Raw genomic sequence first — 26,949 nt, 5'->3', positions numbered from 1 at the left:
TAAGTTGGTCTATGGATAGATGTGTACAGTAGAGGTGACAATGAAGTCCAGACATTTTTTCTATAGCAAAAGACTAGTGTTCTTAAAGGCCCTTTCAAATTGAACGCTTGATCATTTTGATGTCTTCCCTTGTGTTGAATGCATTGGATGTGTTCAACGTGTTGGAACCAGCAACAGTGCGCACAGGGGGCGGAGATTTCTACATCACTATCTGGCTTTTCAAGGGCCATGAAACAACAATGGAAAATCACCATCTTGGATTCATGTCAGGAAAAAGCAAAACAGTCTGCCAGACATAACCACAATATTAAGAGAAAAAAAGCTGAAGAACGAGTGATGGATGTCACCCTGCTTTTTTCAGCAACTGTTCGGAGTGACACCGAGCCAAGAGGGGACTGATCAGACGGGAGGACCAATCACACAGGAGCTGGAGTTCAGGCCACCAAGCAGATACACTCAAAGTGAAATCCTTCACTTTTGTATATATATACACACACACAGTTTGAGAAATGGAGCTTCTGCAAATTTGATTGAGGTGAGAATAAAATGTGACGTTGTGCACCGATAAAGAGTTATCAGCTAACACCAGCTTAGCCTTGGCTTTAGCTGCAGAATCACTGAGTCAAGCTGAGTGAATTTTTATATTTGCAAATTGTTCAATCTATTTTTATTTTTACCAAATAAAGCTACACAGTTTGTCATTGTTACTGCTGTGACTTTGTTACATTTAAAGAAATATATTTCTTTACTTGTCCCACATCAGGAAAATTTCAACATTTGCTGTGCAGAGAACCTTGTAAATACAGATTCACTTCAGAACTTCCAGTGAACTGAACACCAAAACCTGAAGACCAGAAGGAAGAAGAGAACATCTCTGATCTTCAAAATGTGAGGAAAGTGTCTCCAAAAACTCCACCAAGAGAACAAAGCTGTGGAGGAGACCTTCATTTGGTTAAATGTCCTGACAGTCCAGCTCACCTGTCATCTCTGAAACCAACACCTGCTGCTATGCTTCTAAATAAAACAAAAAGGCTCTTTGAAGAGCAACTTTTTTATTACTTGAAAAAGCTGTTTTCTTTTACATTTTAGCATTAAATGAATCATTAAACATGTCCATGATGTCAAAGTTCAGTCAATAAGACACTTGCACAGGTAGAAGAAGCCCTGTCCCTATTGTGCACAATCTCAAAGCATTCACAATCACTAGAATCAGGGGCACCAAAAAGGGGAGAATAAGGAAAAGAATTCTAGGGGCCCATGACTGACAGGACCCCTACTACAATTGTAATACTGATTATTGATTAAATAATATGACACTCAGTAATAAACTTCTAATCACACATATATTTTATTTGCAATGTATTGGTAATACTAAATCTATTTGTTTTAGAAACATTTCTCAGAGCTCACTGCCCTTCTGTATTGATATAAAATGCTGGTTCAGTCAGACAGCTGCAGAGTGTTTTCACAGTCAGCAAGTGGAGAGGAGCAAACCTCAGAGCACACTCATCTCTTAACCATAGTACAGAGGCTGATCAGGTGTATTAAGTTGTTGAATGAAAACTTTTTTCCAGAACAGAAAGAAGCTCACGAACTGCTGCAGGCGGCTCACCCTCTTCTTCTAATCTCCACTTAAAAGTGCTTTTAACCCAACTCAGTGCACTACTGCCACCAACTATTTGGTAGGGAGCACTGCAAGCAGCTGCAGACAAAACAAAACCACATAGACCTCCCACAATGCCACACATGAGATATTCTATAATCACGTCTTTCAAAAGGGACAGGCTGAGCCAGTAACATCGGGAAGCAAAAAAAAAAAAAAAACAACAAAGAAAAGAAAAGAAAAAAGTTCAGACAGGAGAAAGATGCGAAGGGTTGACTTGACAGTGTATCACCCAGTTGTGTTGAATTAATCAGTTATTATGGAGACAAAACATGAAAGAATAAAAAATGATTCAGAAATTTTAAAAAAGTCTGTATTTCTTTCAGAATGATTTTATTGCTTTAATACAATCAGCTAGCACTAAAATATAATGTTTGGTCAGTACTTCTGGACTCTCACCCCTCTGCTTTGCAGTAGGAACAGAGAACATTTTGGATGACTGTTCTCAATCCAATCAGAGAAACGTTTACATTTTCTAAAATCAATCGGAAGATTAAATAGCAACAACTAGCCTCATATATGTATTTTTGTCAGTCTAGAGTATCAGTCTTTCAGCAAATAATTGAATCTAAATTAATTTCATTGTACACTCAACAAAAATATAAATGCAACACTTTTGGTTTTGCTCCCATTTTGTATGAGATGAACTCAAAGATCAATCAATCAATCAATCAATTTTTTTATATAGCGCCAAATCACAACAAACAGTTGCCCCAAGGCGCTTTATATTGTAAGGCAAGGCCATACAATAATTATGTAAAACCCCAACGGTCAAAACGACCCCCTGTGAGCAAGCACTTGGCTACAGTGGGAAGGAAAAACTCCCTTTTAACAGGAAGAAACCTCCAGCAGAACCAGGCTCAGGGAGGGGCAGTCTTCTGCTGGGACTGGTTGGGGCTGAGGGAGACCAAAAGATCTAAAACTTCTTCCACATACACAATATCACCATTTCCCTCAAATTTTGTTCACAAACCAGTCTAAATCTGTGATAGTGAGCACTTCTCCTTTGCTGAGATAATCCATCCCACCTCACAGGTGTGCCATATCAAGATGCAATAACAATCGGTTTGCATAACCAAAGAATTTCTGCACAAACTGTCAGAAACCATCTCAGGGAAGCTCATCTGCATGCTCATCATCCTCATCGGGGTCTCGACCTGACTCCAGTTCGTCGTCGTAACCGACTTGAGTGGGCAAATGCTCACATTCCCTGGCATTTGGCACGTTGGAGAGGTGTTCTCTTCACGGATGAATCCTGGTTCACACTGTCCCCGGCAGATAGCAGACAGCGTGTGTGGCGTCGTGTGGGTGAGCGGTTTTCTGATGTCAATGTTGTGGATCGAGTGGCCCATGGTGGCGGTGGGGTTATGGTATGGGTAGGCGTCTGTTATGGACGAAGAACACAGGTGCATTTTATTGATGGCATTTTGAATGTACAGAGATACCGTGACGAGATCCTGAGGCCCATTGTTGTGCCATACATCCAAGAACATCACCTCATGTTGCAGCAGGATGATGCACGGCCCCATGTTGCAAGGACCTGTACACAATTCTTGGAAGCTGAAAATGTCCCAGTTCTTGCATGGCCGGCATACTCACCGGACATGTCACCCATTGAGCATGTTTGGGATGCTCTGGACCGGCATATACGACGGCGTGTACCAGTTCCTGCCAATATCCAGCAACTTCACACAGCCATTGAAGAGGAGTGGACCAACATTCCACAGGCCACAATTGACAACCTGATCAACTCTATGCGAAGGAGATGTGTTGCACTGCATGAGGGAAATGGTGGTCACACCAGATACTGACTGGTATCCCCCCCCCCAATAAAACAAAACTGCACCTTTCAGAGTGGCCTTTTATTGTGGGCAGTCTAAGGCACACCTGTGCACTAATCATGGTGTCTAATCAGCATCTTGGTATGGCACACCTGTGAGGTGGGATGGATTATCTCAGCAAAGGAGAAGTGCTCACTATCACAGATTTAGACTGGTTTGTGAACAATATTTGAGGGAAATGGTGATATTGTGTATGTGGAAAAAGTTTTAGATCTTTGAGTTCATCTCATACAAAATGGGAGCAAAACCAAAAGTGTTGCATTTATATTTTTGTTGAGTGTATAACACATACCGTTCAGATAAACAACACAAGCATGTCACCCACATACAATGTAAAATGTAACACTCACTGCAACAAATGCATCCAATTACATAACTGTACTAATCCATTCAGCAGGGCAAGGTCCACCCACCTGGGGGTCAGCCAAGCGCAGGCTTAAAATGTAGGCGGGGCGCAATGTCGGGGCTCTTGGTTGCAACGCTTGCTCCAAGACCCCAGAACTGTCATAGTGACTCTGTTCATTCAGTGAAGCCATCTTTTCAATACAACATCTGGTTATTGGGGGGAAAAAAATGAAACTAACATCAAAGGTACTTGGAAGCTTTCAAATGAAATCATTAAGACATTTCCAGCTTATTTTTACACAAATAATGACAAAATTGTTCAAGACGCTAATGCTACTACTGATATGGCGCTCTCAGCACAGCAAGCCGCCTCCCAGCTGCTGACCAGAGACTCACTGGCAGCTACAAATGAATGACGGCTCAGTGCACACCCTGTATCACATTAGAAACACAGAGACCACAGCCAGGACAGGTATATTAATAAGTACAACTCTACCTACATACACAATTACATAACACAGACACAGAGTGACACATTGGTGTGTGTGTGCTGGACTGACAGGGGGCATGTCCACAGACAGCAGCAGCTGTTGAGATCTTAGGTTCTGGACGTCATGGCTGGTGAACACATACCTTGTTTTGAAGGACATGACCAAACAACTACCCACTGTGATGCGCATGTGTCTGTTTGTTGTCCTCACATACATAAAAACATATATTGCCGTTGCGACGGGCTGCAGCAAGTGAGCACACTGCACGCACATTGCCAGGCTGCCCCGTCATGATGTCATCCAGCTGTAGGATTTGTTCATGTTTGCCATCCCAAGTCCAGGCTGTGTTTGAGTTTGGTCTGTTTGTTATGTCTTTGTCAGCTGTCATGTGTAGGCGAGTATATTTCTTCCTCCCTTCTGCCTCATGTGTGTGATGCTGTGCCCCTGTTAGGTGTGAGTGTGTTTGTCTCATCATTTAAAGGGGCAGTCTCTAGTGTTTGTCTCTACAGTGAAAACTAAAGTCTGGATTTTGCCTTTTTGTACTGTTGGAACAGTTTATAATAGTATTGCTAACTTAGTTCTTATGGCTGTTGTGTAGCATTTGCATTTTGTGGAGTTACACTTTTATCAGCAGTCCCATCCTGTCTGTTCTGTTCTTTGGGTTTTTCTGCATTATGTTTGACATGTCTTTTATTGTTATGTAGATTTTACTCTCTTTGTACTCATACAGTAGTGTTCAGAATAATAGTAGTGCTATGTGACTAAAAAGATTAATCCAGGTTTTAAGTATATTTCTTATTGTTACATGGGAAACAAGGTACCAGTAGATTCAGTAGATTCTCACAAATCCAACAAGACCAAGCATTCATGATATGCACAGTCTTAAGGCTATGAAATTGGGCTATTAGTAAAAAAGTAGAAAAGGGGGTGTTCACAATAATAGTAGTGTGGTATTCAGTCAGTGAGTTTGTCAATTTTGTGGAACACACAGGTGTGAATCAGGTGTCCCCTATTTAAGGATGAAGCCAGCACCTGAAAGCCTGAGGAAAATGGGACGTTTAAGACATTGTTCAGAAGAACAGCGTAGTTTGATTAAAAAGTTGATTGGAGAGGGGAAAACTTATACACAGGTGCAAAAAATTATAGGCTGTTCATCTACAATGATCTCCAATGCTTTAAAATGGACACACACACACACAAAAAAAACAGAGATGCGTGGAAGAAAATGGAAAACAACCATCAAAATGGATAGAAGAATAACCAGAATGGCAAAGGCTCACCCACTGATCAGCACCAGGATGATCAAAGACAGTCTGGAGTTACCTGTAAGTGCTGTGACAGTTAGAAGATGCCTGTATGAAGCTAATTTATTTGCAAGAATCCCCCGCAAAGTCCCTCTGTTAAATAAAAGAAATGTGTAGAAGAGGTTACAATTAGCCAAGGAACACATCAACTGGCCTAAAGAGAAATGGAGGAATATTTTGTGGACTGATGAGAGTAAAATTGTTCTTTTTGGGTCCAAGGGCCGCAGACAGTTTGTGAGACGACCCCCAAACTCTGAATTCAAGCCACAGTTCACAGTGAAGACAGTGAAGCATGGTGGTGCAAGCATCATGATATGGGCATGTTTCTCCTACTATGGTGTTGGGCCTATATATCGCATACCAGGTATTATGGATCAGTTTGGATATGTCAAAATACTTGAAGAGGTCATGTTGCCTTATGCTGAAGAGGACATGCCCTTGAAATGGGTGTTTCAACAAGACAGTGACCCCAAGCACACTAGTAAACGAGCAAAATCTTGGTTCCAAACCAACAAAATTAATGCCTCGCAGATGTGAAGAAATCATGAAAAACTGTGGTTATACAATTAAATACTAGTTTCGTGATTCACAGGATTGCTAAAAAAGCAGTTTGAACATAACAGTTTTGAGTTTGTAGCATCAACAGCAGATGCTACTATTATTGTGAACACCCCCTTTTCTACTTTATTTTACTAATAGCCCAATTTCATAGCCTTAAGAGTGTGCATATCATGAATGCTTGGTCTTGTTGGATTTGTGAGAATCTACTGAATCAACTAATACCTTGTTTCCCATGTAACAACAAGAAATATACTCAAAACCTGGATTAATGTTTTTAGTCACATAGCACTACTATTAATCTGAACACTACTGTATGTGATGTTTGGGTTCCTCATTTATGCCTCTTGTTTTCTTTGATGGTCTATTTATGCATTGTGGTTTCTTTCTAGTGTCTTTGGTTATTCTATGTTAAATATTTGTTTTCTCTTAAATGCTTAGTTGGTTATGGGTTATGTTTTTGTGTAATTTAGTCTTGAGGATCCCCTGGCCCCATGTGGTTATTCTAAGGGCCCAGTCCCACTGGGGAGAGGATTAATTGCGCATGAATTGAGTAAAATTTCGAGCGTTTGTTGTAGTCCGCAACAAAATTGGCCTGAAATGACACATCCTCAGTATGCATTACGGATATATTAATAATGTATAGCGAATATATGCGTATAACAAACAATCACAGATGTATAACGCATGTATTGAGGAAACAGATCGGACGCATTGCGATTGTCACAGAAGTATTACAGATGTATTGTGAATGCATTGCACACGTGATGCGGGAACAGCAGTTGAATTGCACATGCGCGGCATCTGCATTGCGGTCATAAAAGAGGCGCACTCAGGCCTTTCGGCATCACTATTCACACCAACACCACAGCCTTTGGAGCAATTGCTGGACTTGGACAAGTTGATTGGTAATGTAATGATCATAGAGTTAATGTTCATGTTGTCATGCAAGGGTTAACTGTTCATGAGTTTGGGGAGCAGGGGTGAACCCGCTCGGGGTTGTGAGACGGTGTTTTCTTTTTCCAAAAAGAGATAGTTCCACATGAGTTGCAGCTGTAACAGCAACTGTTCCTTTTGTTGGGTGTGAAATAAATGTTCTGAAAGAGAACCGACGACCACGGCTGACTTCTCTGCAGCTGGGGTTTTACAGTATGTTGTTGGCAGCACTACGTCTTTGGGGATCCATAACTACATCTGTACGTCTCCACAGCTGGACTGGCACTGACTAGTACTTTGGGTTTACAAGACTAGTACTTTGAGTTTACGTGACGTGTTTGTTATGCATTCACTAATTGTCCGCAGATGCAAAGCTGACATAATACAAACACTTTATCCGTGGCCAATCTGTACGCATTCACTACAATTTATTTTAGTCCGTGATGTGGACATGATAGGCACACTATATATCCATTTTACACACTGTCCCAGTCCACTGCCAAGCCGCAATACACCGTCAGTTGTGGATATCAGCGGATAATGACGGATATACAGCGCATAGATTGAGTATGTTTTGAGTATGTGGATGTAGAGAGGTGACACTACTACAGAGACTATACACCTCTGCAGAGAGGTGTGTAGTCTTACACACCTCTCTGCAGCTTCTCTCCCCCTGCCATCCCCTCATTACCCCATCCCCGTAGAGACGGTGCCTGCTCCCAGACTACCAATAACCAGTAAAAATCTATTTAAGCATAAAAATTCAAAAAGAAAAAATAATATAACACCTTCAACTGCACCACAGACTAAAACAGTTAAATGTGGTCTATTAAACATTAGGTCTCTCTCTTCTAAGTCCCTGTTGGTAAATGATATAATAATTGATCAACATATTGATTTATTCTGCCTTACAGAAACCTGGTTACAGCAGGATGAATATGTTAGTTTAAATGAGTCAACACCCCCGAGTCACACTAACTGTAAGAATGCTCGTAGCACAAGCCGAGGGGGAGGATTAGCAGTAATCTCCCACTCCAGCTTATTAATTAATCAAAAACCCAGACAGAGCTTTAATTCATTTGAAAGCGTGTCTCTTAGTCTTGTCCATCCAAATTGGAAGTCCCAAAAACCAGTTTTATTTGTTATTATCTATCGTCCACCTGGTCCTTACTGTGAGTTTCTCTGTGAATTTTCAGACCTTTTGTCTGACTTAGTGCTTAGCTCAGATAAGATAATTATAGTGGGCAATTTTAACATCCACACAGATGCTGAGAATGACAGCCTCAACACTGCATTTAATCTATTATTAGACTCTATTGGCTTTGCTCAAAATGTAAATGAGTCCACCCACCACTTTAATCATATCTTAGATCTTGTTCTGACTTATGGTATGGAAATTGAGGACTTAAAAGTATTCCCTGAAAACCCCCTTCTGTCTGATCATTTCTTAATAACATTTACATTTACTCTGATGGACTACCCAGCAGTGGGGAATAAGTTTCATTACACTAGAAGTCTTTCAGAAAGCGCTGTAACTAGGTTTAAGGATATGATTCCTTCTTTATGTTCTCTAATGCCATATACCAACACAGTGCAGAGTAGCTACCTAAACTCTGTAAGTGAGATAGAGTATCTCGTCAATAGTTTTACATCCTCATTGAAGACAACTTTGGATGCTGTAGCTCCTCTGAAAAAGAGAGCTTTAAATCAGAAGTGCCTGACTCCATGGTATAACTCACAAACTTGCAGCTTAAAGCAGATAACCCGTAAGTTGGAGAGGAAATGGCGTCCCACTAATTTAGAAGATCTTCACTTAGCCTGGAAAAAGAGTCTGTTGCTCTATAAAAAAGCCCTCCGTAAAGCTAGGACATCTTACTACTCATCACTAATTGAAGAAAATAAGAACAACCCCAGGTTTTTTTTCAGCACTGTAGCCAGGCTGACAAAGAGTCAGAGCTCTACTGAGCCGAGTATTCCTTTAACTTTAACTAGTAATGACTTCATGACTTTCTTTGCTAATAAAATTTTAACTATTAGAGAAAAAATTACTCATAACCATCCCAAAGACGTATCGTTATCTTTGGCTGCTTTCAGTGATGCTGGTATTTGGTTAGACTCTTTCTCTCCGATTGTTCTGTCTGAGTTATTTTCATTAGTTACTTCCTCCAAACCATCAACATGTCTATTAGACCCCATTCCTACCAGGCTGCTCAAGGAAGCCCTACCATTAATTAATGCTTCGATCTTAAATATGATCAATCTATCATTATTAGTTGGCTATGTACCACAGGCTTTTAAGGTGGCAGTAATTAAACCATTACTTAAAAAGCCATCACTTGATCCAGCTATCTTAGCTAATTACAGGCCAATCTCCAACCTTCCTTTTCTCTCAAAAATTCTTGAAAGGGTAGTTGTAAAACAGCTAACTGATCATCTGCAGAGGAATGGTCTTCACAGACTAAGGTTAATTATGGAGTTCCACAAGGTTCTGTGCTAGGACCAATTTTATTCACTTTATACATGCTTCCCTTAGGTAGTATTATTAGACGGTATTGCTTAAATTTTCATTGTTACGCAGATGATACCCAGCTTTATCTATCCATGAAGCCAGAGGACACACACCAATTAGCTAAACTGCAGGATTGTCTTACAGACATAAAGACATGGATGACCTCTAATTTCCTGCTTTTAAACTCAGATAAAACTGAAGTTATTGTACTTGGCCCCACAAATCTTAGAAACATGGTGTCTAACCAGATCCTTACTCTGGATGGCATTACCCTGACCTCTAGTAATACTGTGAGAAATCTTGGAGTCATTTTTGATCAGGATATGTCATTCAAAGCGCATATTAAACAAATATGTAGGACTGCTTTTTTGTATTTACGCAATATCTCTAAAATCAGAAAGGTCTTGTCTCAGAGTGATGTTGAAAAACTAATTCATGCATTTATTTCCTCTAGGCTGGACTATTGTAATTCATTATTATCAGGTTGTCCTAAAAGTTCCCTAAAAAGCCTTCAGTTAATTCAAAATGCTGCAGCTAGAGTACTGACGGGGACTAGAAGGAGAGAGCATATCTCACCCATATTGGCCTCTCTTCATTGGCTTCCTGTTAATTCTAGAATAGAATTTAAAATTCTTCTTCTTACTTATAAGGTTTTGAATAATCAGGTCCCATCTTATCTTAGGGACCTCGTAGTACCATATCACCCCAATAGAGCGCTTCGCTCTCAGACTGCAGGCTTACTTGTAGTTCCTAGGGTTTGTAAGAGTAGAATGGGAGGTAGCTTTCAGGCTCCTCTCCTGTGGAACCAGCTCCCAATTCAGATCAGGGAGACAGACACCCTCTCTACTTTTAAGATTAGGCTTAAAACTTTCCTTTTTGCTAAAGCTTATAGTTAGGGCTGGATCAGGTGACCCTGAACCATCCCTTAGTTATGCTGCTATAGATGTAGACTGCTGGGGGGTTCCCATGATGCACTGTTTTTCTCTTTTTGCTCTGTATGCACCACTCTGCATTTAATCATTAGTGATCGATCTCTGCTCCCCTCCACAGCATGTCTTTTTCCTGGTTCTCTCCCTCAGCCCCAACCAGTCCCAGCAGAAGACTGCCCCTCCCTGAGCCTGGTTCTGCTGGAGGTTTCTTCCTGTTAAAAGGGAGTTTTTCCTTCCCACTGTAGCCAAGTGCTTGCTCACAGGGCGTTGTTTTGACCGTTGGGGTTTTACATAATTATTGTATGGCCTTGCCTTACAATATAAAGCGCCTTGGGGCAACCGTTTGTTGTGATTTGGCGCTATATTAAAAAAATTGATTGATTGATTGATTGATTTATAATTGATTTGATTTGATTTGATGTATTAAGTAGGTGGATGTCATCTGCAAAAAAAAATTTGTGCAGATCAAAAATCCTGGCATGGAAAAACGTGCCTTTGTGGATAATTGTGGGCATGTGCGGATGTCAGCCGATTCATACAAGCATGTTTCATGGATATTGCGGATGTTTAGTGATTATGAGCCAATTTTTTGCGCAATCCATACGCAAATCTTCCTAAACACTAGTGGGACCGGGCCTTAAGTTCTTCACATCTTGATTAGCTTTGATTATTTGTACCTGTGTTTTCTGAGTCTGCCTTATTTATACCATGCCCTGATTGCCTTTCCTTGGTGGGTCCATTGCCTTAAGGTGCGGTTACACATAATGACGACAAGTTACAAATGCCACGAAGTACACATTCTTGGCTGCTGATCACGAATGTGATAAATTGGGGCAGATGCGTCAGGTGTCCTCAGGAACTGCTGCAACCTGTTACCACACGTTACGATTAATGGCACGTGTTGCTGGAGAATTATTAGGAACCATTACGCACGGTCAAGAATAAGTTTCTGCGTTGTTGCACACTATCACGCGTAACAGTGCATCGTTAAGTTCTGTTACGTTGTGAATGAGGCGAATTGTCTCCACACACACACCCATATTCATCCACCAGCTGCTGAGCAATTCAGATCGCTCCAGTTTGCTCCACAGCAAAAGAAGTGCATGCTTAGTTGGGCTCTGTTCCATGGACTGGTGCAGAGGAGGAGGAGACAGAGAGAGCCAGGTGTGTGGCTTCACGTGGCTCTCGTCTCGCTTGTTTTCCCAAACATCAGGCACATGCAGCAGGTGGAATAACCTGCAGGAGCGCGCTGAGTAGCATTGGAACGAAACTTTTAGCCGACTTGGCTTCACTGTCTTTCAGCATACTGCAGCAATAAAACTGAATGCGGTGCAGCAGGGTTTAATTGTGCGCACGTCAGAGAAGAACACTGTCATGCTCTATTAAAATCAAGATGGATCAACATGCTCAGTTGCAACCTCCATGACATGAGGCGAAACGAGGGTGGTGCGTGACATTCGTGGAAGGTTTTTTGACAGCCAAAAACATGCTCCATGAAAATCACGAATATCACGCACCAACACGCACTATTAAGAAACCTATTCAGATGCAATAAGTCACATTAAGAATGTCAGGAATGTGCCAAGAATGATGCAAATATGACATTTGTAACGCATCTTGCCTATGTGTAAACGCAGCATTACTGTTAGAGGGTTTGAGAGTCTTGTCATGTCTTCCAAGTCTGGTTTGTAAGTACTGTGTTCTGTTTATTTCCTCTGTGACAAATTGTATTTTTGTCAGCATTTGGTATCCTGGGTCCTCCACCAAGTTGTCTGTTTGGTTTTGTTTGTTCTCACTTTGAGCTGTAATAAATCATCTGGATTTTTGACACACATCCTACTGAGTCAGTCTGCTTGCACCTGGGGTTCTAAATCTGTTTAGCTCCTGGTCACCAACCCTGACAGCCCCAGGAGAAACAGACCGTCAGATCACAACGCACAGGGCGATCTGAATGGCACATTACCCATGTGAGTTCTGCTCCACATGACGCAGTGTCTGTCCTGCGGTGTGCCGTCCACAGGGCACGCATGTCGGGCCAGACACGCACGCGGTGTTGGACACACATGCTGTGCCGGCTTGCCATATGGACATGGTAGGCCAGCAGATGTGGACATGATAAGAGAGCACTGCTCAATTCATGTCATTTCATGACCGTATGTCTATGACCATGGGTCATCTACAGAGGAACAGACCGTTCATACTTGTATTTTCCGCTTGATAAGAGGGATTCAATAAAATGTTTTTATGGTGTGTGTGTTTTTTTAATACGTTTGTCTCCTTGTTGATGTCAGGCCTTGCATTCACCTTTTATAGGACAGCAATGGCAGCGCAGTGGAAAAGTTTCTGTCTGTTAATCAGAGCTTTTGCAAATTGCAGGTTCGAATCCCGTAGATTACATATATTTTTTTTTTTTTTTTTTGCCACAGCAGCTGGAGTGTCGTTCTACCTGCTCCAGCTGCTCGCACTGTGTTCCCGCTGTGACTGTTTTGTGCAGCAGGATCACTCATGCCTGCCCATCCACGTGTCCTTCCCAATGTTGGCTCAGTGTTTTTGTGGTTTGCTGTTTCATGCTGTTTCACCGTAATTCCCCCACATTCATACTATGTGTGAAGGGGCCATAATTATTGGACAAATTGCAGAAGTGTGGTACCAAGGGATTGGCATATGAGTGGATAGCAAGTTATTTACACAATAGGTATCAGTATGTTCATTCATGTGGGATAAATTCTGAAATTTTGAAGATCACCCGTGGGGTGCCCCAGGGTTCAGTCTTTGGTCTGTTGTTGTTTCTTTTATATATTAATGATATATGTTTGGTTTCTAAGTCTCTGACTTGTATTTTGTTTGCTGATGATACAAATGTGTTTTGTAGTGGAGATCATTTTGGACAGCTTTTGCACATGAAGGAGAAGGAATTACAGAAATTTAAACAATGGTTTGAATGAAAGCCTCATTTTGGTCAAACTAAGTGTATTATATTTGGAAATAAGCCCAGGGATATAAGCAGAAATTTATTATTACATGATAGTGAAATTGAAGTTGTAACTGAAAAAAAATTCTTGGGGCTTTTATTGATGACAAATTATTAAGATGGAAAACACAAAATGCCCACAAGCCATTGGAATTCTGTATAAACCACAAGACTTCCTCTCTTAAGGGCCCCTTCACATAGAACACAAAAGATGCAGAAACCAGAATCTGCAAATCAAAAATGAAATGGGAAACCACAAAACATTCCACCTGCTGTCGGGAGAGACGCACGGTCAGACAGACATGAATGATACTGCGGCGACAATATCGTGCACGCTTATGTTCACGCACACGAACACAGTGTGAGTGCGTGGAAAGTGGCGCACACAGCAGCGGAGCAAAAAAATAATAAAACACCACAATTTATAAATCTTAATTCCTGTTATAAAGTGCGGACGTAGACTCCGCCTAGACGTACACCAGGAAGTAATGAAATGACGTGGATTAATGTTCACCCTTTTATGTTTTACATGAAATACCTGATGCGCCCCTCTCATGAAGACATCAGCCGGGCTCCCGTCTCATGAGGAGTCAGCTCCCGTGTCATGAACGCATCAGCTGGCATGGTGTGTCCAGCGCGCAGTGATCTGCTGGTGACCACATTGCAAATGTGACGTGTTTTAATTATTATAATGTGGGGAAATCCTGCAGTGACATGCACCTCGTGGTGATTTTCTGCATGGCACGATATTTACCAGTGTTGCGGTGCGCTGACGCAGCGGTCAGCTGAAGCGATATATCCTTTAATTTATTTCAACGTAAGGACAGCAAGCCAACGTCTGTGCCTCAGGGCGATGTTATGCCAGGTCATATCTGACAAATCAGTACAGGTGTTTCACAAATGAATAAGCTCATGCCTTTACCCTTATTAGTTTTATTTAATCTCCACTCTTTCTATCATGTCAACACACGCAGGGTACTCACTGTTTTTCGGCTGCCAGTGTGCACGAATAGTTGTAGTGACAGCTGTACAAGGTGTTTGAGGCAGCTGCGGTTTTTCACGAATGTCATTTGCCTCCTCCTTCGTGTGCCATTCTGCCTCAGTCATGTTATGTGTGAAGGGGCCCTAACGTGTTAATTACTTTATATATAACATAGAACGTGTCAAAGAAAATAAGTTTTTAAGGTGTCATTATTGATGAAAAAATTAATTTGTAAAGCTCATATTTAGCATATTCAAATGAAGGTATCAAAGAGTGTTGCAGTATTAATTAAAGCAAAGTATGTTCTTGATGGCACAGCACTACATACTTTGTATTGTTCATTGGCTGCACCCTACCTGACTTACTGCGCTGAAGTTTGGGGCAATAATTATAAAACTATATTGCAACCATTATTCATTCTTCAAAAAAGAGCATTAAGAACAATTCATAATGCAGGTTATCGAGACCACACCAACCCATTGTTCATTAAATCTCAAATATTAAAACTTCACGATATGATTTTGCTCAAGACTGTTCAATTAATGTACAAAGTGAAAAATAAACAAATGCCAAGAATATTTCTATTTAAGAATATTTTACTGAGAGAGAGGGAAAATATAATTTATGGGAATTGTATCATTTTAAAATTGCTGGCACTCGGACAACAAGGAAAGGTTTCTGTTTCTCCATGTGTGGCCCTAGAATATGGAATAACCTGATGGAGGAACAAACAATGTCCAAATATCGATCAGTTTAAAAATCAAAATAAAGACATGATGTTTTCAAGATGGAAGAAGGATGAGTTTTGTGTGTAGCCAAATTGTAATTGTAAATTTGTTTGGTAGCATTTGGATTGTGTCATTTAAGTTGAAGAGATTGAAGTGGTTGAAAATGGGAGTGGGAATAGTTAAGGTTTTTTTTCCACTCCTTTCTGACAACTAGATAATTTTACTTTTGGTTAAAGGGGTAGGCATTAAAAACATTTGCTTCTGCCTATACCCTTTCAGGCACACGGATGCATTGTCAATCCATTTTCTTATTCGTTGTAAGTTTTGTTTGTTGTTGTTTTGGACTCTGTGTGTGTGTGTGTGTGTGTGTGTGTGTGTGTGTGTGTGTGTGTGTGTGTGTGTGTGTGTGTGTGTGTGTGTGTGTGTGTGTGTGTGTGTGTGTGTGTGTGTGTGTGTGTGTGTGTGTGTTGCTGAATAAATTCATTCATTCATTCATTCATTCATATCATGCATTACTTGTTCCATATATGATCTATTGCATTGAGGTTTAGGGAAACACATACAAAACTAATACAAACCCAATATTTTTGTGACAGAAGAAAGCTGTAAAAATGATCAGTAACAAACCCATCATGAGCCAACGAACCCATGATTTGTCTGTTTACATACTTTAAAATTCTGGGACTTGGTTGATTATATCACAATACAAATCATATATAAAGTTTAAAACAATCTTTTGTCTCAACATATGCAGGATCTGTTTGTTTGTTTGTTTGTTTGTTTGTAACGATGATGGCAGATGGATCACATCCATCTGCCATCATCGTTATGATGTGACAACATGACAGCGCACAGAAACCAAACACTGAAAACTGGTCTGGAGTCTATAATAATATGCAGACATGTGAAGACAAAAACACAATCATAAGTGTTTCCAGCTCTTAAAGTCGACTGATCCAGCTGTGAACAGCTGCCATCGTCATTTAAAAAAACCTCCTTCCCACCTGACACAACTTATCTCATAAGGTGAAATGTTTGAAAGTGCCTAATACAGTTGTGCTCAAACGTTTACATACCCTGGCAGAATTTTTGATTTTTTTGCCTATTTTTCAGGGAATATGAATGATGACACAAAAACTTTTTTTTTCACTCATGGTTAGTGGTTGTGTCAAGCCATTTATTGTCAAACAACTCCATTTACTTTTTAAAATCATAATGACAGCAGAAACTAATCAAGTGATCCTGATCAAAGGTTTACATACCGTGATGATTTTGGCCAGATAACATGCACACAAGTTGACATAAACGGGTTTGAATGGCTACAAAAGGTTGCCATCCTCACCTGTGATCTGTTTGCTTGTAATCTGTGTGTGTGTGTGTGTGTGTGTGTGTGTGTGTGTGTGTGTGTGTGTGTGTGTGTGTGTGTGTGTGTGTGTGTGTGTGTGTGTGTGTGTGTGTGTGTGTGTGTGTGTGTAATAGGGCAGTGAGTTTCTGGGCTCCTGACAGACCCTTGCATCTTTCATTCAGTGCTGCACTGACGTTTCTGGTTTATGAGTGATAGGGAAAGCAAAAGAATTAAAAAAAAAAGTTAAGTGAACTGTGTAAAACAGGAAAGGGATATAAAAAGATATCTAAGAGACTGAGAATGCCAATCAGCAGTGTTCAACTCTAATTAAGAAGTGGAAAATGAGGGATTCTGTTGGAACCAAGCCACGGTCAGGTAGACCAACAAAAACCTCAGCAACAACTGCCAGGAAAATTGCTCGGGATTCAACGAAAAAACACACAAATAACTTAAACTGAAATACAGGACTCTGGAAAAAAAAGTGGTGTGGCTGTTTCAAGATGCACAATAAGGAGACACTTGAAGAAAAATGGGTTGCATGGTCAAATCGCCAGAAGAAAGTCATTGCTATGCAAATTCCACGAAGTATCCTGCTTACAATACGCCAAACAACACAGAGAACAAAGTCATTTGGAGTCATGAGACCAAAATTGAATGTTTTGGGCACAACCATAAACGTTACATTTGGAGAGGACTAAAGGCCTATGATGAAAGGTACACCCTTCCTACTGTGAAGCACCGAGGTGGATTGCTAATGTTTTGGGGATGTGTAAGCTACAAGGCACAGGAAACGTGTTCACAATTGATGGCAGGATGGATTCAGCATGTTATCAAAAAATAGTGGAGGAAAATTTGCACTCATCAGCCCAGAAGCTGTGCATGGGATGTACTTGGATGTTCCAGCATGACAACAATCCAAAACAAAAGGCCAAGGCAACCTGTCATTGGCTACAGCAGGATAAAGTGAAGGTTCTAGAGTGGCCATCTCAGTCTCCTGACCTCAATATCATTGAGCCACTCTGGAGAGATCTGAAACGTGCAGTTTATGAAAGACAGCCCAGCAATTTACACAAACTGGAGGCTTTTTGCCAAGAAGAATGGGCAGCTTTATCATCATAGAAAATAAAGAGCCTCATCAACAACTACCACAACAGACTCCAAGCTGTCGACAATGTTAAAGGGGCAATACATGGTATTAAGAACTGGGGTATGTAAACTTTTGATCAGGGTCATTTGGGTAGTTTCTGTTGTCATTATGATTTAAAAAGAGTAAACACAGTTGTTTGACAATAAATGGCTTCACACAAACCACTAACCATTAGTGAAAAAAGTTTTTGTGCTATCAATCATATTCTCTGAAGAATGGCCAAAAAAATCAAAAACTCTCAGAGTATGTAAAATCTGAGCACAACTGTCATGTATGCAGTAGGCTTCAATACCCAAATTCTACTGTGATTTTTTTTGTTTTGTTTTTATTATTTTTTTTTAGCTTTTCAAAATAACTCATTGACAGCCCTAAAAATAACACATTACAAATGCTTCTTCCAAACATACACTCATCGGCCACTTCATTAGATACACTATGTCATGACAGCCTGCTGAAACGTGTATCGCAGTGGCGTGTTGAGAGGTGATGTTCTTCATGGCACAATGTGTGTTCTCCAGCTGTGAGTTGTTGATGACACAGCGGTCAGCTGGTCCATCATGGACATGGCAGCCATCTAGTCGTGCATGCTGCGCTAGACAGCAATCACACTCCGGCCACCATTCAAGCCTTCACCATCTCAGCAGCACCTTCACAATGTTGGATCATGGTGTGTGTGCGGGGGGGGGGGGGGGGAGCGGGGGAGGCGACACACTCGCATGCTGTTTGTCTTGCTTGAGGACAGACACAACGCACTGACTGTCCTTTGAGCTTTTGAACACCTGGATTGCTGCTCAAAAGTGGTTGCCTGCTCTCTACTTTTGTGCTGGGCAAAGGGTGGGACAAATTGGTACTCGCACAGGATTTGCCGTCACTTGGCTGTTGGTGTGAAGGCTGCCTCAATCGCACCATTCGGCCAGGGTTTGACGTGGCTGATGTTTGAGGCAGCTCCAGTTTTTCATGAGTGGCATTTGAATCCTCCTTCGTGTCCCATTCGGCCTCAATTGTGTTATGTGTGAAGGGGCCATGGGGAATGTTTCCATCACCTTATTGAATCTATGCCACAAAGAATTAAAGCAGTTCTGAAGGCAAAAGGGGGTCCAACCCAGTGTCGCAGACTGAACGGTCCACCCCAAGAAGTCGGTCCGCCTTTTGCATTTGCACATGTGTCATTTTGGACCACAGCAGCGTATCTGAGACAGAGTCTCTTCACTCAAAACAATCAAATGGATTAATGGGATTATTAACCATCAGATGATAAAGGTAAAACCTCTTAAATCATTTTAAAGTCGGTTGCAAGGAGAAACAAGGCCATTTTAAGCAGAAACTCAGTAAAATTCCATGGCGCTTTGAAATAAGGGGGGGACCGTTGGCAACACCAGTAATAACAAGGCGTACCTAATAAAGTGGACAATGAGTGTACAGTTTAACAAAATTAAGTTTTTCCTCAAAGAAAAATTTTTCTCAAAGAAAACGTTCACTTCAGCAAGGACAGATCACTAAAGAAACGGTTTTTCTAATTGTCATCATCTGTACTAAAGACATAAAGCAGGTTACCAGAATCTTATCGGCCATCTGCTGAATCTGCTGAGCTTTAGTCTGGATTTCATCCTTCAGTTTATTCTCACGGCGCTCAACAATCTCCAGTCTCTTCACCTGGTTTTCCAGAGTCTTCCTCCCATCCTGAAAACAAAGTGCAAAAGTAATGGCTTCACATACACATCTGTTAACTGTTATAAACTATTGTTCCCACCCAGTAGTGAAACAGTGGGTCAAATAATCCAGAGACACAAAAACTCTGCTTTGCCAGCAATGCAGCACATTTCATGTGGATGTCAATCACACCTTGGTCACATTAGCTAGAAGAGACAGAGGCAGAGGGACCAGCTGCCCACTCATTTAATCCAAGTAGCCCAGAAACGCCCATCATGCCACAAACACAAACTGCTTGTTGTCCTCATTTGCAGTTCGTCTGACCAATGGGTTAAACGTAAAACCATTTCAAACAAGGAACGATTCTTATTCACTTAGCTTGATGGTGATGCACTCTACCTTATTAAATGTCCCAGAGTGTGTTAGCACACCCAATGAGATGTTTGTGTGTTTGAGCACCTTCGTCATTTCTACTCTCTCACTGTACTGTTTTATTTAACTGATGCCAATCAAATCATCTATATGTCTTATGCAAAATCGAGACACCATTTTAGAAAAACCTCAGAACACCAAGTGAAAATAAAATTGCAACAACTTCGTCAGAAAAGCCGAATGAAACAAGTCAATTATTCAGACCAAATGTAAATATAGTATGAAGCTCTACATTAGTGAACATGGCCTCCATGCAAAATCAGAGTTTGTAATCTGTAGAGGTAAAATGTGCAACAGCAGTTCCTCCAAGAACTCATTTATTTTCTGAACCCCCTTAGCCCCTTAATTAAGAGTTGGTGGGGGGTGGAGGTCATGAGGTGAGAGGCAGGGTTCACCATGGACAGGACACCAGTCTACTGCGGAGTTGACATACAGTAGTGTTCAGAATAATAGTAGTGCTATGTGACTAAAAACATTAATCCAGGTTTTGAGTATATTTCTTATTGTTACATGGGAAACAAGGTACCAGTAGATTCAGTAGATTCTCACAAATCCAACAAGACCAAGCATTCATGATATGCACACTCTTAAGGCTATGAAATTGGGCTATTAGTAAAAAAAAAAAGTAGAAAAGGGGGTGTTCACAATAATAGTAGCATCTGCTGTTGATGCTACAAACTCAAAACTATTATGTTCAAACTGCTTTTTTAGCAATCCTATGAATCACTAAACTAGTATTTAGTTGTATAACCACAGTTTTTCATGATTTCTTCACATCTGAGAGGCATTAATTTTGTTGGTTTGGAACCAAGATTTTGCTGGTTTACTAGTGTGCTTGCGGTCATTGTCTTGATGAAACACCCATTTCAAGGGCATGTCCTCTTCAGCATAAGGCAACATGACCTCTTCAAATATTTTGACATATCCAAACTGATCCATGATACCTGGTATGGAATATATAGGTCCAACACCATAGTAGGAGAAACATTCCCATATCATGATGCTTGCACCACCATGCTTCACTGTCTTCACTGTGAACTGTGGCTTGAATTCAGAGTTTGGGGGTCATCTCACAAACTGTCTGTGGCCCTTGGACCCAAAAAGAACAGTTTTACTCTCATCAGTCCACAAAATATTCCTCCATTTCTCTTTAGGCCAGTTGATGTGTTCTTTGGCAAATTGTAACCTCTTCTGCACGTCTTTTATTTAACAGAGGGACTTTGCGGGGGATTCTTGCAAATAAATTAGCTTCACACAGGCATCTTCTAACTGTCACAACACTTACAGGTAACTCCAGACTGTCTTTGATCATCCTGGAGCTGATCAGTGGGTGAGCCTTTGCCATTCTGGTTATTCTTCTATCCATTTTGATGGTTGTTTTCTGTTTTCTTCCACGCGTCTCTGGTTTTTTTGCCCATGTTAAAGCATTGGAGATCATTGTAGATGAACAGCCTATCATTTTTTGCACCTGCATATAAGTTTTCCCCTCTCCAATCAACTTTTTAATCAAACTATGCTGTTCTTCTGAACAATGTCTTGAACGTCCCATTTTCCTCAGGCTTTCAAAGAGAAAAGCATGTTCAACAGGTGCTGGCTTCATCCTTAAATAGGGGGACACCTGATTCACACCTGTTTGTTCCACTAAATTGACAAACTCACTGATTGAATGCCGCACTACTATTATTGTGAACACCCCCTTTTCTACTTTTTTTTTACTAATAGCCCAATTTCATAGCCTTAAGAGTGTGCATATCATGAATGCTTGGTCTTGTTGGATTTGTGAGAATCTACTGAATCTACTGGTACCTTGTTTCCCATGTAACAATAAGAAATATACTCAAAACCTGGATTAATCTTTTTAGTCACATAGCACTGAACACTACTGTATGTAGACAGACAACACATTCATGCTCACATCTACAGTAAATTTACGCACAGATTCATTAAACCTGCATGGATCTGGAAGTGCAAGCACCCAGAGGGAACCCACACAAACACAGAGAGAACATGTCACCTTCAGTTGCATCTTTTGAAACAAATCTTAAAGCCTATTTATTTTCTGCTGTTAATCATTTTTTAATCATTTTTTTATTTCCTGGTTGTATATTTTACTTACATTTCATGTTCAATTTTATTTGTTCTTATGGATGTCTTATGTTTTATTGTGCTGTTTGATAATCTGTTATCCACAGCACTTGTACCTGAAACTCAGATATCTCACAGCATGTCGTGATTCAGCATCACGAAATATACATTAATCTATTGATTAGTGATATTGTTCGTAATGGGAGCATGAATTCATACATTCATACATTTCATGACAGCTGCATGAAATTAAAAGTAATGCGGGTGGGGGGGGTCTGGGGGGTTATGGTTAAGGTTAGGGGAAGGAGTAGGGTTAGGTTATGGTTAAGGTTAGGGTTAGGGTGAGGGGTACGGTTAGTAATAGTAAGTTAAAAAAAACCCAGTCACAAAAATTGTAATTATTTCGTGATGGAAACACGAAAAAAAAAGACTGGGTTGACCTGAAAGTGCTACATACAGTGCATCCAGAAAGTATTCATTGTGATTTTTCCAAATTTGGTTATGTTACAGCCTAATTCCAAAATGGAGTCAATTATTTTTTTCCCCTCAAAATTGTACTCACAACACCCCATAATGACAACATTTAAAAAGTTTTTTTTATTTTTTATTTTTTACAAAAATAAAAAACTAAACAATCACATGTACATACGTATTCACACCCTTTACTCAGTTTTTTGATTATGCTCTTTGGCAGAAATTACAGCCTCAAGTCTTCTTGAATATGATGCCACAACCTTGCTGCACCTATCTTTGGTTAGTTTTGTCCTTTCCTCTTTGCAGCACCTCTCAAGCTCCATCAGGTTGGATGTGGAGTGTCGGTGCACAGACATTTTCAGATCTCTCCAGAGATGTTCAATCAGATTCAGGTCTGGGCTCTGGCTGGGCCACTCAAGCACATTCAAAGAGTTGTCCTGAAGCCACTCCTTTGATATCTTGTCTGTGTGCTTTGGGTCATTGTCCTGCTGAAAGATGAATCGTCATCCCAGTCTGAGGTCAAGAGTGCTCTGGAGCAGGTTTTCATCCAGGATGTCTCTGTACATTGCTGCATTCATCTTTCCATCAATCCTGACTAGTCTCCCAGTTCCTGCCACTGAAAAACATCCCCACAGCATGATGCTGCCACAACCATGCTTCACTGTAAGCCTGGCTTCCTCCAAACATGGCACCTGATATTCATACCAAAGAGTTCAAGCTTTGTCTCATCAGACCAGAGAATTTTCTTTCTCATGGTCTCAGAGTCCTTCAGGTGCCTTATGGCAAACTCCAGGTGGGCTGCCATGTGCCTTTTACTACCATACAGGCCTGATTGATGGATTGCTGCACAGATGGTCGTCCTTCTGGAAGGTTCTCCACAGAAGAAAGCCAGAGCTCTGACAGAGTGACCATCGGGTTCTTGGTCACCTCCCTGATTAAGGCCCTTTTCCCACAATTGCTCAGTCCAATGAGGGTTGTATTGTCTGTGAACTTCAGGGACTCCACAGACTGGTGACTGGAGGTGCAGCTGTTGGTGTACATGGAGAAGAGTAGGGGAGAAAGAACGTTGCCTTGGGGGGATCCGGTACTGATGGACCAGGTGTCAGACACAACCCTAACCCTAACCCTAACCCTGCCTTCCCAGCTTCACATGCTGCCTGCTGTTAGACAGAAAGTCAGGGATCTAACTACAGGTGGAGTCAGGCATACCAAGCTGAGAGAGCTTGTCCTGCAGCAGGGCTGAGATGATTGTAATGAAAGCAGAGCTGAGGTCCACAAACAGAATCCTGGCGTAGCTTCCTGGGGAGTCCAGATGCTGGAGGATGACAGCATGGTCAACAGACCTCTTGGCTCTGTATGCAAACTGCAGGGGATCCAGAAGTTGGTCAGAGATGGTCTTGAGATGTGTGAGGACAAGGGGCTCGAAGGTCTTCGTCCCCACAGAGGTCAGGGTGAGGGTCTATAGTCATTAAGTCCTGTTGTTCTTTGTTTTTTGGGGATGGGGATGATGGTGGCAGTCTTGAAGCATGCTGGTACCTGGCATGTCTCCACTGCACTGTCAGCTGTGGGACCTTACATGTAGACAGGTGTGTGACTTTGCAATTCATGTCCAATCAACTGAATTTACCCCAGGTGGACTCAAATTAAGCTGTAGAAACATCTCAAGGATGATCAGTGGAAACAGGATGAACCTGAGTTCAATTTTGAGCTTCATGGCAAAGGCGGACAACAGTATGTGATTTCTTAGAGGTTTTTTGGTTGTTGTTGTTGTTGCTGTTCTAATACTTTTTCAAAAATATCCAAAACACAAAACTTTTTTCATATTGTCATTATCATCTATTTTCCAATAAGGTTGTAACATAATATGTGGAAAAAGTGAAGAGCTGTGAATACTTAGCAGATGCACCATAAATAAATGATTGCATGCAAACTCGACACAGAAGGAACCAGCTCGGAAGTGAACTGGGGACCTTCTCACTGTGAGGCAACACTGCTAACCACTGATAGTGGGGTGCCATAGCAAAATAACTGTGCATTTTGTGTCCTTATCCTTTCGAATCATGCAAGCACGAGTCTGCCTGGTAAAGAGTTGATTGTAAAATTTGTTTTAAATACCTGGCAAATAAAATTTATTTATAAAGTAAATTGTTCTCAATTACTGTAAAGATTATTTGTAGCATGTTAATATACTGTATTATTTTAAACAGAACACAAGATGTATAAACTAGATTAAAATTCTTGTGTTTGTACTAAAAACAAAAAAATGCTGTTATTTTTATGCATCAAACCTGTTAATGGCATCCTGTAATATACAGTAACTGTTCTTACAGTGATTAGTGATAATTTTATAATCCTATACTGGCAAGCTTTTGCAAGGTCTTTACTGTATGTATCAGTTTTTTACAGGGTGAGGTCCTTCTCTCATGTGCACTGTAAGCGGAACGACTGTCAATGAAGACATTCTGTGTGCTATAACGGAACTGAACTTTTTGGAAAATGCATCAAATGGTCATCCGTGTCTCACAGCAGTCACTACGCTTGGTCTGATCTCCAGAGTTTGGTCCTCCTTTGACAGGAGTGTATGTGTCTGTCCACATCCACTCGTGTTGTGCACACAAATTCATTTCCCTGCCAGAAAACATCTCACTTCTGAGTGCAGCATCAGGATAGCACAGTACCCACTGCTGGCACACTTAATTCAGATTACCTAAGTAGACTCTGGAAATGGACACATTTCCAGAAACTCATTTGTGCACTATTTAGACCATACATCACAGCATGTCAGCAGGAAGTCCAAAGTCTTCTTTCAAAGCTGCAAAAAAAGAAGGTTTGAGCTTAAGAGATGAGCTGGAAGTGCTCAGCAGACGCTGCAAGTAGATATATTTATGAAGTATTCGACTTTTCCATTGAATGATCACGTTCTTTACACTCTGCCTGACAAAGAACTGAGAAAATACAGACAATAAGAGAAAGGTGAGAAGACATATGTCCAAGGCAGTGCATGTTAGCGCTAGAAGTGTGAATGTACTTCAGTTTCACGGAGGCGTCTCCGCAGGCTGTCACTGGAGTCTTCCTTGTTTTGCAGCCGCTCCAGATCTCGTTCCACGCGTTCTTTGGAGACCCTGACACTCTGAAGGACATCTGTCGCCTCAGCACTGGCCTTCAGTGCCTGCAGGATTCCAAACATCGATTTAGTCAGTGGTTCACAAACCTTTGCTGCAAGGCACCCTGCTGAAGGTAAGGGTAGCAGGAGGTGGTAATAGTAGAATTCTTTTTTTTTTTTTCAAATATGCTTACATCCACTTCAGAGATTGTGCATTGTGTAATTTGGGAGATATTTCATATAGGAAGTGGGTGTCTACCATGACAAAAACTCCCCACCCCATGCAAAAAGTAAACTGCAATATATACTGTAATTTTAACAGCTTTCGAAATATTAGAATGTAATTCTTTTGACTTCATGATTAGTTTTGATGAACCCTGCATTGAAAACAACATTTAAGTTTATGATATATAATGCTCCTGACTTGGTAGTACTTGTTTTAGAGAAGTCACAAAAGCTAAATAAGTACTGATATTATTACAGTGATCATGCAATTAAACATGTAATTTCAAGTCACAGCATGGCAAGTTGTAGTAAATTAAGTGTCATGGCCAAACAAAAAACAAGACCTCAGGCTAAAGAATTTGATAAAACCTTTGACAATGGTTTATGTTTAAGTTTTTGAAGAGCATGGCCTCCTCCTAAGTTCTGTTATTCACACAGTGTGACTGAAATAAAACCTTTGACAATGGTTTATGTTTTTACAGTTTTTGAAGAGCATGGCCTCCTAATAAAGTTCTGTTATTCACTCAGTGTTACTGAAATAAAACCTTTGACAATGGCTTATGTTTATAAAGTTTTTGAAGAGCATGGCCTCCTCCTAAGTTCTGTTATTCACACAGTGTTACTGAAATAAAACCTTTGACAATGGTTTATGTTTTTACAGTTTTTGAAGAGCATGGACAAACTTTACACATAGCGGAATAGCCAGATAATTGAAAATAGACCATACTTTGTTACATTCAAGGGGTGGGGGGTTATTTTCAAGATATAGGATTCATTTTGATGCCAAAATGCTGGTATTAATATTGTGAATCATTTCCCAAGTGGATGTATTGAAATTCTGACTTGTGATTTTATCACCTCCTGCTAATAAGGTCATTCTGGAGATTCCCCAACTCTGACACTCACGTGCACATCTTTTGCTTTAAATCTCCACTAGAATGTTAATCATCAAATCAAAATAATTAAAGTGACAAATCACCTTGACAGTGGAATTATTAAAAGTGGCATCCATCATGTATCTTAATTTTTTATTTATTTCTCACACTATGTCCATGTTCTCAAGCATGATAATCTACAGTATTGCCAGATACAGCTGATGGTTTCCAGGCCAAAAGCTGTTCACAAACCACCAATAACACACAAAACAATATAACAATAGCATATTTGTTATCTAATATGTAAATATTATGTATATAATATTTGAATAAAATAAAAATAATTGCTTTAACTG

General features: G+C 40.6%; 1 protein-coding gene across 3 annotated transcripts in view; it reads right to left on the bottom strand.

The window, feature by feature from the left end:
* The window catches only part of LOC117510099 (citron Rho-interacting kinase), a 582,117-nt gene that overhangs the window by 409,685 nt on the left and 145,483 nt on the right, over positions 1 to 26,949 (bottom strand). For all 3 annotated transcript variants that reach the window (XM_034169719.1, XM_034169717.1, XM_034169718.1), the window contains exons 7-8: positions 25,419 to 25,559; positions 19,304 to 19,429 (exon numbers count right to left, since the gene is read on the bottom strand). In XM_034169719.1, coding sequence (XP_034025610.1) covers positions 19,304 to 19,429; positions 25,419 to 25,559 — 267 coding nt within the window. The remainder of the gene's footprint in view (positions 1 to 19,303; positions 19,430 to 25,418; positions 25,560 to 26,949) is intronic.

This window comes from Thalassophryne amazonica, chromosome 5 (assembly GCF_902500255.1).
Source record: "Thalassophryne amazonica chromosome 5, fThaAma1.1, whole genome shotgun sequence".
In the NCBI taxonomy this organism is placed as follows: Eukaryota; Metazoa; Chordata; class Actinopteri; order Batrachoidiformes; family Batrachoididae; genus Thalassophryne; species Thalassophryne amazonica.
This window is presented reverse-complemented; position numbering and strand designations above follow the sequence as displayed.